The sequence below is a fragment of the Abramis brama genome (genome assembly GCF_963993115.1).
Source record: "Abramis brama genome assembly, chromosome: 10".
In the NCBI taxonomy this organism is placed as follows: Eukaryota; Metazoa; Chordata; class Actinopteri; order Cypriniformes; family Leuciscidae; genus Abramis; species Abramis brama.
Genome location: NC_139972.1, coordinates 14693820 through 14712080, shown reverse-complemented (window position 1 = coordinate 14712080; position 18261 = coordinate 14693820). Strand labels below are relative to the sequence as shown.

The 18261-nt window shown below is 36.4% G+C and overlaps 2 protein-coding genes across 2 annotated transcripts in view; both read right to left on the bottom strand.

Annotated features, from left to right (window-relative positions):
• The window catches only part of traf4a (tnf receptor-associated factor 4a), a 36261-nt gene extending 33184 nt beyond the window's left edge, over positions 1-3077 (bottom strand). Inside the window, exon 1 of the mRNA XM_084125318.1 lies at positions 2565-3077. Within this exon, the coding sequence (XP_083981444.1) occupies positions 2565-2707 (143 nt within the window). The 5' untranslated portion in view covers positions 2708-3077. The remainder of the gene's footprint in view (positions 1-2564) is intronic.
• A 1435-nt stretch (positions 3078-4512) lies between these two features.
• nek8 (NIMA-related kinase 8) lies at positions 4513-15217 on the bottom strand. Its single transcript, XM_084125311.1, has 15 exons — positions 15131-15217; positions 13365-13570; positions 12787-13019; positions 12571-12702; positions 12255-12463; positions 12057-12136; positions 11700-11878; positions 11472-11619; positions 10844-10920; positions 9776-9893; positions 9454-9604; positions 6601-6764; positions 6359-6511; positions 5110-5268; positions 4513-4926 (listed from the first exon to the last, which is right to left on the bottom strand). Exons 1-15 carry the CDS (start codon positions 15175-15177, stop codon positions 4898-4900), a joined length of 2085 nt encoding a protein of 694 aa, XP_083981437.1. The 5' UTR covers positions 15178-15217; the 3' UTR covers positions 4513-4897.
• Between the last annotated feature and the right edge of the window lie 3044 nt (positions 15218-18261).

The following is an 18261-nucleotide window of genomic DNA, read 5'->3' as shown; positions in this document are numbered from 1 at the left end:
AAATGCTTAATCGAGTAGCTTTAATCGTAGCTTTAACTAGTGTTAAAAAGTCACTCATTAGCTGGTGACATACGTTGGTAAAGAAAAAAGGTTACTTATAAAGAGAAGTAGATCAGATTTCTTCCCTGTGACACACTAATGACCCAATGACTCATAAGCATTGTCTGCTTTCATTTAGTCTTACATGAAACATCTTTTATTTGTATTATCTCAAGCAATTTTGAGAAAATAAAACTGAGCAAAGCTTCATAGCGTTCTGAAAGAATCGTTCTCCTATGTAGGCGTGAGAGGAAAGAGGTTTACTGAGAATAGAACAAACATAAACACACAGAGCCTTAGGCAAAATACATCATGTGCTTCCTTCTTCCTCCCAATATCCAAAATCGTACATGATAATTCAGTTTCTATGAGTGTCTATCTATAGTGGACCTTGCACTCACTGTAATCTCAACGAGATGCAAACCTGACCTGAAACCTCTTATCTTTCACCACTGCATCAGCACAAGTTCTGTTGATACTCCACAACATCCAGACAGGAAAGAAACAAAACCTGTTTGGATATGTGGAAAAACTAGATAAGATCTTCGTGACTCGTATTGTGCCTTTGTTGCAATTGTTCAGTGTTGAATTGATCATGTATATCAAAAAAAAAAAAATCAATTCATGCACTCATGTTTCTCTGCTGTGTCCGGATATTAGTGTTGGCATGATACAATAATCGGTCAACTTTCTAAATATAAATACAAAGATATTATGTTAGTGTGCAACATTTATGAAGGCATAATGTGATCTGTTTACACTGACATCCTATTCAACTGGCTTAGTTCCCACAGGCCAAATCAGGCCCACGTGAGGCTGCCAGATAACTCACCTTGTTCAAAAGTTTGTGTTCAGAAAGATTTTCTAAAGAAATTAATACTTTTATTCAGCAATGACACATTAAATTGGTCAAAAGTGTCAGTAAAGACTAACCAGTCAGTTTCAAATAATAGATAGATCTGCCATGGTTTACTCAAAATATTAAGAAGCACAAATGTTTTCAAAATTGATAATAAGAAGAAATGTTTCTTGAGCAGCAAATCAGCATATTAGAATTAATTCTGAAGGATCATGTGACCCTGAAGACTGGAGTGATGATGCTGAAAAATCAGCTTTGCATCACAGGAATAAATATATTTTAAATTGCAATAATATTTCATAATTTGATACAATATTTTTGATCAAATAAATGCAGCCTTGCTGAGCAAAAGAGCGTAACACATCTTTCAAAAACATTGAACATTTTCAAAAAATCTTACCAACCATAAAGTTTTTAATAATAGTGTATTCAGTACCAATACTGCAGCTTATTTTCTCCCAGACTTCTTTCCTTATGGTGAAAAACTTTTTTTAATGCATGATTAATGCTGTCAGTGTCACAGGTGAGAATGAGCATATCAGCTGTCAATCATTCAATGTGTCATGTTTACAGCGTCATCATGTCATTCCCCGGGGAAATACCCAGCCAAATGACTTGATGATACTTGCATAACATTATACTTAGTAGTGAAGAGTCATTTAAAGGGCACTCCCGCTTTATAACTGTTAACTGTAAATGTTCTTGTTTTGAATTTCCTGGTAGTTGAAACTGACAGCTATAAAACCGATGTTTAATATGCATGTCGACAAATACTAAAACTGCTGCAGAGTTATTTTGTTGGCCGCATGCCTTAACAATTTTTTCCATTTGACTTGTTATTAAATTTGAGCACGTCTATTTTATGCATTAAGTCGTTCCTACATGACCTAGCAAACAAATCACACAAATTAGTGCTGCACGAACAGCCAGTCTTCCAGCACACTGATTCCAATAAAGGTTTCGCTTCCCAATCCCACATGTGAGACTGACTGCCCCCCTCAAAGAGCCTTGTAGTGCCTCAGGTCAAAATGACAGACAGGGCCAGAGCTGAGGGTCTCTACTGCCTGAATACACACACACACACAGGTCTGAAAATATTTTTCTCCCACGTTTATAAAGGTAGACCACAAATGGACAGGCTCGAGGAAAAATATTCGAAATATTTTCTCCACAAGTAGGCTAATTGTTTTCTGAATGTGACAAAAACTGCTCTGCTAGTGATGGCCCTGCTCTTATTTGGTATACAAGCTGGAACTACTGCAATAATGTTGCAGTGCAGATTTTGATAGTAGGATTTCATTAAACAGTAAACCCACCAAGTCTTCTCTTTTTCTAAATGGTTAATGTTGCATTTCCCTCCCATACACACCCATCTGTCAGTTTATCTCTCGTGATACTAAACTTCATTTGCAATATTTGCATTCAGAACACCCCCAGTATCCTATTGGCCACCAAATCAACTCAAGGCCTACGGGCAGAAATAAAAAATGTCAACTGTAGCGCAAATGTGACTGACTGCCATGTGTTGAAACGAAGATTGATAAAACTCATTCGAATACGCTCCACTGCTTACAAGGTTGGCTGTGTGTATCCTATAGCGTAGTTGTTGTTGTTGCCACAGCTCATTACTTACGCAAATACACGTTTCTCAAATACGTTTCCTTACCTGAGAAATTCCTGCAGACAGGTATCGCAGAATCTGTGTCCACATGTGGAAACTTGGACGGGTTCCCTCATTGCTTTGCTACACAGAGGACACTGAAAGCGTCTCTTGGGCTTCTCCAGGAACTTATAGTCGAACCCCGGCATTGCTGATTTTTACACTAAGCGTCTATTGAGACTGGCGTTTGTTGTCCTCTGCAATAAGGCGCTGACAGAGCGCGTATATGTAAACTGATATTCACTTGCCAACGACACACAGGCTCGCGCTCCCAAACCGTCGGTATTGTTCCTTCTCAGCTTCCTCTTTCGAGCAACACGGCTCGATCCACCATCAGGATGACAGCTTAAACCCGACGGTCTGTCTGTATGACGAGGCTGTCAATGCAGCGCTCGAGCTCTTTGATGAACCGAGATGATGCGCGCGATGAGACACGTTCACAGCGCCTGTCGTGAAGAACACTGACAGCCTGGAGACAAAGCTCGGATCCCATCTGTTTAGGTATATCAGGCCCCACCCACTATTCATGAGGGAGGAGCCACGTTTAAATCCCTCTCAGCCACGCACAAATCAGAAGGGCAGGCTTATTTACAGTTGTTTACAGTAATACTGCCTGTGAGCGTTATAATGTAGCCAAGTAAGGGATTATTTTAACAGAGTTTATGCCAGTAATGGGCCGGGATTTCTTGAGGTCCCTCTCGCAACTGAATGGTTTTTAAACAAAATTTTTGAGGTATGCATGCTTGTAATGTATTTTCAAGTCAAAATAGGCTAATAACCTCTGTGGTTACACTTAAAATGTTGTACACTTAAAAAAAAAGGTTTCAAAAGTGGGTTTTTGCAGTAGACTAATGCCACAGAAGAACAGTTTTTGGTTTCTCAAAGAATATTTCAATGAATAGTTCTTTAAATTGTGTGAAGATCAGTTTAAAGAACCCTTTTCCACTTTAAAAAAACTTTCTTTTTTTTTTTTTGGAATGGAAAGGTTCCATGGATGTTAAAGGTTCTTCATGAAACCATTATGTCAATAAAGAACCTTTACTTTTTTGAGTGTATAAAAAATCTTTTAAAATGTATGTGTGCTTATTATGTAAAAAAATCCCCTTCCCCATTATTCACATCTTGAATAGCCACAGAAGTTGTATTCCTGCCCATTTGTAACATATGAAGATATTTTTAAAATATTAAATGTAGGATACATAAATATACACGCAGTATTAGAATATCAATAACGATATAAAAAGCGAATAAAGAAGAAAACGTTTATTTATTAAATAACACTCCAAAATTGTGCATACAAAGGCAATCGCTGGTAACAAAAGGTTGCAGAAAGTTATTTGTAAGGCAAACGACTCCCTCTATCGGTGAAAAGCGCACGACAGTCGTGCAAGAGCAGACATTACGTCAACAGAACAACAACAGCAACAGAAATCATGGAAATAGAGTAAGATAGTTTATTAGAGTAAGATTTAACTTCATTTTAACATTTTAACTCTCGTCAACGGTAAATATGTTTTGCATGGAAAAGCGCGCGCTACGTTAAAGACACGCTCTGAGCATCACGTAGGCCTATTGCACAAAAATTACATCATAGCATGATGGACGCACGAGCTCTCGATGGGGTTCAACTGAAAATAAAACAAGAATATGCTTTTTAATATGCAATAAACATTAATATGCATTCATATTAGAATTGTTCTAGCTAAAAATAACATTACTAAATAGTTAAATATAATTGTCAATTATTATAATTACATTAAAAATAAAATATTATTATTATTGGAAATATAAAGAATATTTTATTCAAAATTATTAATGTATTTTTATTATTAAAGCTTTTATATTTAAAAAAATATTTTGGCCACAAATAAGAACTCCCTTATTATTACTGTCACAATGTCCAGCAGGCATATATTTATGATATACTTTAGAAATAGTGCTTTAACTTGCAAATAGGTGGAAACATAAGCAGCACTTTATTATCTTGACAAAAATAATTTTGCATTTTTTTTCTTCCATTCAGTCCGGCCTCAGTGAGGAATCAGGCATTATTTAACATACTACATATTTATGATTCATTTTAACCTAATTCAGTCTAATTTATGTACACAAAATATGTAATACTGCAAATAGAGAATTAGTGCAATTCTGCTGTTATAAGTAAACAGTTATTTACATTTGTTAAAAAAAAAAAGCTTTACATAGCTGAAAATCATGTTACATTGTAAACGCAACTGCATGGCTTATAATTCACAGAGGCGACAGTATCGCGTCCAATCCCTCAATCCTTATTCCTCTTCTGCGGAGTGTGTGGAGGAATTTGGGCAGAGGCAGCGCTGTCACTTTGAAACAGGCTCTTCAAAAAATGCTGAGGAAAGGAGAGAAATGATGAGTAAGAATATAGTCACTGTGTTTTAAGGGCTGATGAGAGAACAATGACAACAACATTTGTAATGCCAAATCATCAACAATAGATAATTGCAACAAATACATTACAATAAATGCCTAGATTCTGTAAACATTAGTATAAGTAATTATAGCTGCACATTACGTTTCACAGCCAACAGTGTGTTTCCATGGCAACAAGCCACTGACGTGACAGTGAAAGGGTGGCTCTCATCGAGCTGCACTGTCTTTGGTATCCCAGAATCCTCTTCTTTCCTTCCAAGTCGACCACGTGCCCCTTTACCCCAGGTGTACACATCCCCCTCTGCCGAATGAAGAAGCAGAACATTTACTCACAATTCTGGACACAATTTGGCTGAATAACATCTTTGTCAGTCTATTTCTCTGCATGTCAGATCCTGTGAGAATCATGAATGAACAAAGACAACATGAAACAATAAAGGTCTTCAGAGTCTTCTAAGCCTCTGGGACACAGTCGGGGTTACATGCTGACCTTTAGTCACGTGTCACATTAATTAACCTACCTGCCCCCACTAGAGCACATTCTGTGACGGAACAAATTGATGGCTTGATAGCAGCCTTGTCTGGGATGCATTGCATTTATTTTGAGCTGATGTAGTTTGGCTGTCCAGTTCAATGTTTATCCCAGTATCATATATATTATATGGACCATTACATTCCTTTGTATTGCAACAAAAATTTCCCTCCAATTGTCATTAACAATGCAAAACAAAATGGGTAACACGTTATTTCGATGACCCACTTTAGACATTCTAACTATATGTAACTTTGCAACTACATGTCAACTTATTCTACTTACACGAACCCTAACACCTTTAACCCTAACCTAAGTTAACTAACAGTCTACTAATACTCTAATGAGAGTTAGTTGACATGTAGATGCAAAGTTACTTATAATTAGTAGAATGTCTAAAATTGACCATCGAGATACATTATTAGCATTAGCGTTTTTTAGGTTTTTGTTGAATTGATACTGTTATAAATAAAAACCAAAGCCAAGAGGTTTTTACCCATGCTGGATTGGATGTAACATCAGATTTACCAATAAACATTAAACCTGAATGGTTTAAAATAGCTTTTAAAAATTAGAGGGTTAAAATACATTGTATTACAATGCTTTTTCACACTATAATACTATAAAAATGACTGTATTACAATAATTACAATACACACTTGTTAATCATGGGTGAAAAATCAGGATCATCATGTCTGGATGCATTGCAGTAATGAAAATTGGGGCGGAAGTATACTTTGTTGTCATTAAAAGATTCATGACAATACAATTTTAAAAATCTTAATTCTCCTAAAAATAGGCTTCATCAGACTTCAGTGTGACCTGTTTTGTGAGATTCACTAGTATACGTCTTGTTTACCTGCTCCAATAGCCAGAGTGAACGCATCGCCACACGCGGCCATGGTGATTCCCTGCAGTCCTGAGACTTGATAGGGCACTCGACTGGTTCTGCGGGAACTGCAGCCAAGCTGCCCATGCTGGTTACTGCCGAAAGTGAAGCACTGACCTTTCTCTGCATTTAGGGCACATACTCATAGACTGTGAGTCGGTCCTCGGTCTAAATCAAAACAGCACATTGAGTTGAATTCTGTGAATTCTGACCTGTGACTGCAACAGAGTGTGCTGTGCCGATGTCTACATAAACAATCTTCTCAACATTTAGAGGAGCAGACTGGACAGGCTGGAACGTGTGGACCTCTTCCACCTGACAGTGAGATGAGGGCTCCTCTGTGCCTGAGACCTTATCCAAACCCAGCTTGTTAAATCTGCATTTAAGATGGTTATTTATTCATTCAAATATCACTTTAGCAACTCTGTGAAAAGTACTGAATGTGCACTTGTAGTGTACTTCAGTATATCAAAAAAATCTACTTGCAGATAATATAATATTTATCAAATAAAAGGCCATTTAAGTGTACTTAAAGAAAGTATGTTTAGGCCTGGTTTCACAGACAGGGCTTAGATTAAGCCAGGATTAGGCCTTAGTTCAATTAGGACATTTAAGTAGCTTTTAGAAACGGGCCTTAGAAAAAAACATTACTGGTGTGCATCTTGAGACAAAACAATGGCACTGACATATTTTAGGAAATTATGTTAGTGCAAGTTGCTTTCAGTTAAAACAGTTCAAACATGCATTTTAGTCTGGGACTAATCTTAAAGCCTTTGAAACCGGGCATTGAATGTCAATGTTTCTTAACAGACTTAAGTACACTTTTCAAAAGTGCACTTTGTAATCATGTCATATCAAAAGTCGAGTACATTTTAATTTTGAATAATCGTTTGTCGTGCTTACAAAAGAAGTACACTTACATAGTTTTAACAAACTAAAACACTTGTGAAGTACTTGATTATAATTTTAATGCTATTTGATATTATTACATTTAAAGTTAATGTATTTTAAATGTATATGGCAAATATATTACAAATATTTGTATAATATACAATTATATTTAAATACATTACTTGCAGTACAAGTTTCAATAGAAATGACTTTAAATTATTTTATTTTAGTTTTCCATAAATGCTTGTCAGTACATGCAGTACAATAGAATTGTGAAATGACATATAAAGATGTACTTAAGTCTAAAGTGGGTCAAAAAAGCACTCTAAAGTTCAGCTAACTGTATTCAATACAAAATTTAAACTACAATACATTTTTTAAGTGCCGTTAACATTCAATTAAGTGTCAATCAGTTTTCTTTTTTTAAAGTATCCTACAGTGTACTTCTTTTTCACAAAGGGCAATGGGTTTATTCTGAAAATCTGCTCTAATAAGGTGATGATACACAGGGCAACTTTTTGAGCAATGTTGCTGGGCAATGTTGCTGTCAACGTGCAACCAGATGAGACAAAGGGCCCACGACTGACAATTATCCAGATAGAAATGTATTGCCTATTTTCAATGGGAAAGTGCCCAAGCAACAATCGCTCGGCAAGATTGCCCGGCAACATTGCTCAAAAAGTTGCCCTGTGTATCATCACCTTAAGTCTGTAAGGGTCATAAACAACGATATTTAGCACTCAGATGGAGCGGCTGACAGGGTGTGACTGTTATTTAAAATATGGTCATTGTGTCATTTCCTGTGATGAAATGTCTTCATAATTCACAGTCTTTTCAAATGCTGAAGCAGGAATGAGGAGTGTTAACTCCCTAAACTGGTTTGGCAATCTGTGAAAATCTGCCTAACATAAGCAAAACTGCTTAGCAAGACATTCATGGAGATTTTTTTTGTTTGTTTTTTACATTTTGAGATGCATTATTATTTATAATTGCAATTAGACTCATACCAGGCTTTTGAAAAATCCACTTTAAGGCTCATTAACCAGCAACATGTCAAAATATATAGACACATTTGGGAATCTGTGACAGTCAACACCTCAACCAACCACATGCCGTCTGAAGCTTTGGTAAATGATGATGCTGCCTTCAAGTCATGAGCACATGATGTCATCATTACTAATGGGAAATCTGTGTTCAAGAATTGTGTCAGTAGCAAATTTGAACTGGAAAATATTTTTTTATTAATGCTGATTACATAATTTAACATGTACATACTTTGAACTAAATATCCACATTACCCATCATTCAATGTGGAAGACCGAAAATAAATATAGTAAATAATAAATAAATAATGATTTACTATGCATTTTGTTGCAATGCTAGGAAAAGTTTCAGGAAGTGAAAAAGAAAGAAAGAAATAATATATAAGAGAGAAAGAAATAGTGAGTATAGAGAGAAATAGTGAGTATATACAGTGTATATATATATATATATATATATATATATATATAAAAGTTTGGGGTCAGTAAAAAAAATTTAATCGTTTTATTCAGCAAAGACGTAATAAATTTTAATGCTACAAAAGATTTAAAGATTTCTATTTCAAATAATCGCTGTTCTTTTGAGCTTTCTATTCAAAGAATAATGATTTTTTTTTAAAAATCACAGTTTCCACAAAAATATTAAGCAGCACGACTGTTTTCAACATTGATAATAATAAGAAAAGTTTCTTGAGCATCAAATCAGCATATTAGAATGATTTCTGAAGGATCATGTGACACTAAAGACTGGAGTAATGATGCTGAAAATTCAGCTTTTGGATCACAGGAATAAATTACACTTTAAAATATATTCAAATAGGAAACATTTATTTTTCATTGTAATAATATTTTTTAAAGTTTTTATTTAAGTTTTACACTATTTATGAATAAATAAATACAGCTTCGGTGAAAATAAGAGACTTCCTTCAAAAACATTTAAAAATGTTACTGACCCCAAGCTTTTGAGTATTATATCTATATAAATATAAATGAAATATAAGCATCCAGCTAAAATCACTTGAACAGACATTACTCCAGTTTTCCTAATGTAATATAATATGTTTTATTAAAGTAATATGATTTTTTTCATACTGTTTTTGTACATAATGAACTGTGAGAAGACATATGGAGTACCTGTTGTTCCCAGAGGCCAGGATCTGGTGCTGTGTGCTCATGATCATGGAGCAGTCCACCCCACACAGCACACGCTGGGCTTCAAAATCAGCGGGCAAACTCACCTGCTGCGGAGAGTTGTGGCAGTCTAGAGTGGCCAAACCAAGCCGGCCTGTCAAACAGAGACATAATACAGAGTGAGTGTGGCGGAGAGAGAGAACGAGAACGATGGAGCACAAAATGCCAGGTCTGCCTGGAGGCGCTGCTGCTGCTGTCTGCAAGAGTACAAAGAGAAACACAAAGAAACACAGTATTCAAGTGACAAGTGATGTTGCTCATTTACCGTTATCTCCTCGCCCCCAGGAGAAAACCTCTCGCTCATTGGTAACTGCCAGAACGTGGGATGCTCCACAGGACACTTGGACCAACTCATAACCCAGAAGAGCCTCTACTATCTTGGGCTGAATACAAAGACAGGAACATGGAACTATGAGTTTAATTAACACTATATTTTCACATTTTGTAAAGAAAACACTAGAGGTGTCCTGATTTTGTTGATCCTGGAACAACATTCCTGTCCGGAAATTTAATCCTAACCATATCCCTATCCTTAAGCCTAACCCTACCCACAAATTATCCCTAAAATCAGAGGGAAATGGTAGGTGAAAAACACTGATGTAGAAGCACCCAACCCTGGTTGTAAACCTAACCTTGACATAAACTGTAAACTTGTCCCTCAAATCTGATTGGTTGATTGGAATGTTGTTCCAGGATCAACAAAGATGTTGATCCAGGAACATGTTGCACTTGGTGAAATCGGGATCTGTGTGCAGGACGCCATCATGTTGCTATAGGGGAAGTGTGGGTGGTTTCCAAGTTGTTGCTATGCAGTTGCTAAGATGTTTTTTTAGCCCATTGCTATGCAGTTGCTTGGGTTTTCTGGTTGGTTGCTAAGGTATTGCTAAGTGGTTGCTTACTGGCCCAAGTCTCTATCACAAGCCGAGGCAGGATTTTTCTCATACAGGAAACTATTAGTTTTTTTAGTATTATATACTATTATAGTATTTTATTTTTCAGTTTTCATTTTAATTTTAGGTTAATTTAATTTTGTTATGTGCTTTTAGTTATTTTTTATATATATTTATAATAGCTTAATTTTAGTACTTGAACTTATTTTAATTAATTTTATTTGTCTAAGTTTTTCATCTAAAATTCATATTTAATTTTCAATTAACACAGTTTTTTTTTTTCATTTTAGTTTAACAATGAGAACTCTCTCACACTGATCCCAGGCCAGCGGATCATCTTTATTTTTGAGTCCTGAGGTCAATACTTAAGGTCAGTTTGTTTAAATCCTTAGCTTTCCTAAATATACCATTGCAAAAAAAAAAAAAAGATCATCTAAATCTACCTGTGTTACATCGTTGAAGTTCCCATGTCCAAGACAACCATTGCTTCCACTTCCAAACGTCATGATTATACCTCTGTCTGCAGAACCGAAAGCAAATTAGGCAGATTGTAGTTGCTCTTGCATATAAACAAAGAATTAAACAACAATTGTTTCTCCATCAGTGCAAACCGCTGCACAAGAAGAGCAACTGAGCTGGAAGTCAAGCCCTTTAATCCTCTATATCTGCTGGGGACTAATGATTCCCCTGCAGAGACGAATAGTTATAGCATATCCTTTACTCTAGAGCAGACAAATGTACACCGCTGTGCTACAATGCCAGGGGACAAGAGATTAGCTTTTGCAGTGTGAACAAATGCTGCTTAATGAGCTCTGTAGGAAGAATAGTCTAAAGGGGTGATTACATCCTCCTTTCATCCGTTTTTCATTTTATTGCAAACGTTTAAATCACTTTGTGCTTAATTTTGCAGAGACAGACTTAAAGTCATGTCCACTTTGCAGCTTCAGTCTAAGAACTGCCCACTTAGGTAGTTTGATGGACATGTAAAGTGACTAAACCTTGTTTGTTTTGGTTGTGTCGTTAGGGCCGGTTGATTCTGAAATCGATGATTCTGGATTATAAGAAGCATACCTGTTAGGCAGGTGGTGAAGAGATCACCACATGAGACAGATTTGATCGTGACACCAGACTGTCCCTCCAGGAAGCGGGAGATAAACTGGGGCTGCATCTGCTCAACAGCACCGGGCAGAGTGGGCTCAGTGGATCCGACCGAGGGGGCCTGGCATAGAGTCAAGCCGAAGTAAAAATTAAAAACGGAAATAAAACATGATTGATACTCAAGAAAAATCATCATCTCACCTCCCATGTGATGAGCCTCCCAGATTTGGTGATGCCCATCTTCTGTGTGCGGCCCAGGGACACTTGTATAACCTCTGTGTTTAACATGGGCAGACGCAGAGGAATGGAAATGCCACTGCCCCAGGTGTACACTGAAGATAAAGGCAATGGGTGCATCATCTTTGTTGAAGTTAGTCCTCCTAGTAGATGAAATGGAACAAATGGCACCAGAAAATCCTCATGCTGACAGTCAAACCCTATGAACTCCAAACCTGATATTTAATCAGCAAGGCCCAGGTTGGATTAATAAAATATTCGATGATGCTTTAAAACATAACATTAGTAAATAAGACAATATTTAGGGAAATAACACCCCACCTCTGTTTCTGGTGCTGGTCACGCGTCCACCAGGTCTTCCATGAGGGCCTGTCTGTGCAGTAGAAAGTGGCTTTTCTATTCTAAAAAGAGAATAATTTAATCCATTTAGTAGCTGCAAAGTGCATAAGTGCATTTACAATACTTAGCGTGCACAATTAAATGCGATAAAATGCGATAAATAAAATAAAATAAATCTACCTGCGCATTTTGACGTTGCCTATGTCAGTGTAAAGATTGAGCAATGGCCTAATGCAGATGGGATGAGCCATTATCTCATTGAGCTGGGGTCTTTTGGATGGGTCCAGATTCAGCATGTTGAGAATTAGTTGTCTCAACTCTGGGCTGTAACGATCTGAAATGGGGGCAAATGTGCCACTCATGATCTTCAGCACCAAGGCTGGCAGGTTCTGGGAAACAGAGAAGTTGCTTAGCTTGTCATTCAACATTATTGTAATTTGCGATGTTCGGATTCTTCAAAATCAAGACAACCAGAAAATAAGAAAATATGTCTTACTGCTGCCTCAAAAGCTCTCTTGAGACTAGCAAGCTCATAAAGCACACAGCCTAGGGCCCAAATGTCACTCTTCTGGTTGTATGGCTTTCCTTCACAAAGTTCTGGAGAGATATAACACGGTGTCCCCACAACCTGTCATGAGAAGGAGGACTGTAACTAAATCGCATGCTGTCAAACTCAAATCATTGCAGAAGTACAGACAATTTTGTTACTTACAGTATAAGCTTTGCTCTTGCTAACAAGAATTTTCGAGATTCCAAAGTCTCCTATTTTGACTATCATCTGGTGCTTGTCTAGGAGTATGTTCTGGGTTTTGAGGTCCCGGTGTAGGATGAGTTTATTGTGCACATGATAAAGGGCCAGTAAGATCTGAACAAAGAAATGTAATATTGTATCCTCATCTAACAAGGAGTTGCAGCGTTTCTGTATGTAATCAGCCAGGGTTCCACCTAGGATAATCATAAAGAGAAAAATGATAACTGATCCTAAGGCTATTGAACCATAATTCAAAATGCTTATTATATTACCTATTTTATTATATTTTGCATAAAGAAAATGATCTTCCATCATATTTTGTTTAAAAATATGTTGTGACATTACTGTGATGACACTTTTTTTGTATTAAAAGGAAAACAGATTAAAGGCTTTCAAAACAACTCCTACCATACACTTTAAATATTTTTATTTATTATTTTTGCATCACAGTAATAAATATTATGAACTATTATGTCCCTGACTTAAACTGTAGGAACACATTAAGTCACCGTCAAAAAGTGAGTGAAGAAAGTGTATACCTGGAGCATATTCCATAGCGATCATTAGCGCCTTGTCCTCCAGGAAGTTTTCATAATACTCAATTATGTTGGGGTGGCTGAGTAACTTGAGGACTTGGCATTCATTCTGGGCCGCGAGACGTTCATCACGGGACATCTGCTCAACTGGGATTTCCTTCAAGATCACCAGCGCGCCATCGGTGCGTCTGCGACAAAGGTGCACTATCCTGTATCAGATAAAAAGTCAGGATGCAGGTCAATGTGTGGATTTCAATTTCAAGTTTAACAGCTGAATTTAAAGTTGAACAATTTTAGGTTTCAGGATAGAGGTTGAAATAACAGGTTAAAGTGTACTGACGAATACTGACAAGCATAATGTCTTTAATGTCATTTCTATTGAAACTTGTATGTTGTGTATTTAAATATATTTGTAATTACACTTTTGTAATGATGAATTTAGAACTTAGGTAACACTTTATTTTAAGGTGACCTTACAGTGTAATTACACAAATTAGTACTGAGTAATATTAATTAACTACATGTACTCACTATAGGGTTAGGGTTAGATGCTTGTAATTATGCATCATTGTTATTACTATAGTAAGTGCATGTAATGTGTTACCGAATTTAGTTTAGTTAACTTTAAATTAGTGCTGTCTAATCGATTTATTGTGAATTTTAACACACTAGTTAAAATTGCAATCAAGTATGTGTCACGAGTAGCTGCACAATAGAAGCGCACGATACAAAAATACAAATGTCTTTAATACAAAAACTCACAGTACAGGCAGAAAAAACTCAGGGAATCACTGGAGAAACAAACCACTAACATTAACGAGACGAGACAAAGAACTGAACCCTAATTTTAAATGTAGGCTACTTTATAGTAAAACTGTTAATATGACATTATCACAAAGTGCACTTTTTAAGTGTATTGAGGTGTGTTAAGAAACTGTCATGAAAGTACACTCTTTAAGTACACTTAAGATGCCTTTTATTTCATTAGTATTATAGGCCTATTACCTGCAAGTACAGTTTAAAAAAAAAAAAACGCTACAAGTATCCAGTCAATCCAATTTAATGCACTTCTTTTACCACAAGGCTTTGGTTTGATCAGTTTTAAAAGCTAATAAAACCTTTACTTTTTAATTTACTTAGCCTACTTTACTTAAATACAAATAAATGTTCAAACATTTCTACTTCTCCAATATTTTTATTTTTTTTACGCTAGAAACTTTGAACTTTGAGTAGGCAACAATTTTCACACAGAACAGTAGTCTACCCACACTTTAACTTAGCCTATAAGTAAGAAAGTGTCATTTGTAAGTTTTTTTTTTTTTTTTACATCATGTTTGCAACTGGACCGATAGTAAAGTCTAAAGTTCGATAGTAATTCCATTAGGAAAGCTGTAAACATTCCAGGGAAATTTAAAACGAGTAAGGCGAGCTACTCATTGCCCAACAGTTCTTATTTCCATTCGAAAGGGAGAGTTTTCAAACTCTTAATGCAACTGTAACTCGTTGAATAGGGTGATAATGGCTCTGTAACTGTACTGATGGAATGCGGAAACGCGAGACAGTGATGCGCTGTATATTCCGCTACAGCTCGCGCTCATTCTGAGAGGAGAGCTGCAGATTTAAAGCTCTTCAACTGAGTTCCTCAAGTAAAACTTCTACCGAGTTTAGAGCGTACAATAATATTTTTGTAAATCAACTAGTTCAAACAGACGAGTGCACATCACTAAAACCATTTCGCGAACCAATAACGCGTTCGTTGTTTTATTTACCCGAATGCTCCTCTGCCGACCACTTTAATCTTCTCGTACTTCTCCATGTTTTCTGGATTCTGAACGCGCCCCGTCACTATAGGCAACACTTCCTGTACCCCTACAGAGTTCTAGAGGGGACAAAACACAGCAAATGAGCAGGGGGAACTGACTCTGACACAGGGTTATGTTACTTAAAGTAAAGTTTGTGTTCAGTTATTACCCGGCCAGCTTACAAAAAAATAGTCTTAAGGTTTTGCTAGTATAGGGTATTGTGGGAACATTACTTTTGAATGTTCTCAGAAGTTTAGAATCATCTGAAAAAAAAGTAATAGTTGTATGTTTAAACATTAGACTAACATCCAGTTAAAATGTTTCAGAAAAACGTTCCATGAATTATATAAATAACATTTTTGTACTTGATGTAGGCCTACTTGTTTTGATTATTACATTTATTCATTTAGCAGACGCTTTTGACCAAAGCGGCTAACAATTGAGGAAACAACAAACGATTAATCTTAAAGAGGCAATAAACACGAGAAGTGCTTGTAGTTTCAGCCATCGCTCAGGGCTGTGTTTCTTAAAAGCATTGTGAGCTAAGTTGATCTTGAAGAACATTGGTGACAATGGTCAAGTCAGTCACCTTTATTTATTTAGCGCTTTTACAATACAGATTGTTTCAAAGCCGCTTAACAGTGATAACAGGAAAATAATGAAGAAAATAACATCATAGTCCAGCTTAAGTAAGTTCAATGATAGTTCATTTTTGTTGTAAAATTAGCCGCTCTGGAGAAAAAAGTGATGTTATCGTCTAGCTCAGTTCATATAATGGTGTCAATGCAGGCGGATCAATAATATTGTTGCATCTTCACGATCAACTTGGGCTCACAATGCTTTTGGGAAATGCATCCCAGGATAGTTAAAGCTAGAATGGGGAGGGATTAAGAGGTAGAGCGACAAAGGAATATGGTGAAGTATAGATTGTGAAATAGCATTTTGGGAGGGTTGGGAAGATCATTCCACCAGCAAGGTACACTGAACGAAAACGTTCTTGAGAGTGATTTTGTGCCTCTCTGTGGTACCACGAGGTGCTGCTGGTCTATTAACGACCAGATAACATTTAACAAAGGTTACGTTAACATTACTGGAAGAACGATTGTTCATAAGTTTGAAAGAACCTTGCCAGAACGTTAGGGAAGTTCTGAATACGTTCCCTGTTGGGTAGCAAGATGGATTTGATGCTGAACAAACAATTCTGATGTCTGTCCCTAAAAGCTATAACACCATTTCTACATCAGATGCCACCATTGTTGCATCGCACCACAACAGCTAGAAGCTGTCCACACAGGACATGACAAAGCGACCGTTGCAAATTCATTTGTTCGTACTAGAAGTAGCGCAAGCACTTGGAGTCATCAAAATTGGACGGGGTATCAGTTTTCTGTCGGGAATTTGTAATTCTCAAGACAAGTTCTGTCTGTAACTTCTTCCCTCAGCATCTAACTGGCTTCATGTTTTTGGCCTATCAAGACCAGATCTTTAAAGGGGGTTGAATCACACATTCTTCTCAACACCACATAACACAGGTAAAACCACCATGACCAGTAGACCGCCTTTACACAACCTTACTATTATGGTGTCACTTGATTCTCAATAAGAAGATTGTTCACTGGTGATTTAATGGCCTACAGCTGAGATAAAGTATAGACAAAATATTTTCTTGGCTTATCTTCATGGTAACCTCCTGACCTTCTTGGCCGTAGGAAGTGATTTAGACCTCAGTTAGATGCTTTTAAATCTCAGGAGCACATACAGCATACAGGACTATTGTTTGCTCTTTTTCCATACATTGAAAGGGAATAGCAAATTTTTTTGTTCCTATATAAATAAAATAATTATGTTTGATTCATTTCACAAGTTATCATCTTCATCATCTGTTCATGCTGACAAAGTTCTAATATAAAAACACATATTAACCCAAGATGAAACTCTTTCATTTCAAAGGCTATTTTTAAATTATCCAAGAGCATTTAAAAAGGTAAAAGTATCAGTACTGTGAATAATTATAATAGGTAACGCCTTTGAGAATGAGTTTCGGCAGTGTCCTTTCGCCTCATATTGTCCTCTTACATTACAAAGCAGTTCCGGTGAGTATATAAACACTGAACATTCCTGATCACTGACTGTCACATTCTGAGGCATGAAACATTTCAAACTTGGATTACCGTGTGCTTTATGGGATGAACCAAATATGTAACCAAGCTGGTTCTGGAAAAGTAAAAGCATAGTTTGAAAACAGTGAGGACAGCAATAAAATAAGTTTCAGCCTAAGGTTCTTTTGTTTATAAAGTTCATAATTTTGCTGTATTATATGACTCAAATCTCCTAAAAATGTCCAGGTCATAAAAATAATCTTAGGTTGAGCACAACTGACCTGCATGATTGCATGGAGGAGGGCTAGAAAAAACACTGACCGCTGTGAAGCAACCGTGGAGGTTTATGCTGTCCTGTCATGCAAATTACTGGTTAGTTTCCCTGAGAATTTCTGCAGTATCAGCCCTGAGCAATTTCTCAGTTCTCACACTTTAGTGAGACTAAAACAGATTTTATAAAATTCAAATCATGTAAATTTGCTTAAACGGCGACTTTATGTAATTTAATGCTAATCTGAATTAATTCTACACTGAATTAACACAATGTAATATCTTTAATAAACATTTCAACTAGAGTATTGGCCATATTAGGCTAACGCTATACATTATTAATCTGATAAAATTAGCATGCACTGTGTATTTTCATCTTGATGTAACAGACTAACAGAGCTAAACTAAACAGAGCAAAGAGACTGTGGTTTAACAGAAATAGAAGAAATAGAATTTGAAAGGTGAAAAGTTCACAAAATGACCTTTTCAAATGTGCTGAAGCCTTACTCTTGGAAGTGTATTTTTATATGCTGTACGTCTTGACATTTAAATATTCAATTACTATTTAAACATCTCTGCTTCAGTCGTCCTCAGTCAGAATAACAACATTAGAAACTGAACAATAGGCTGATAGAAACTGCAAATGTGACTGAATAATGAACTGGTTATAAGTAGGCCTACATGATAATAATAATCCATTAGATGAAAAATAGGAAATTCTTATTAACC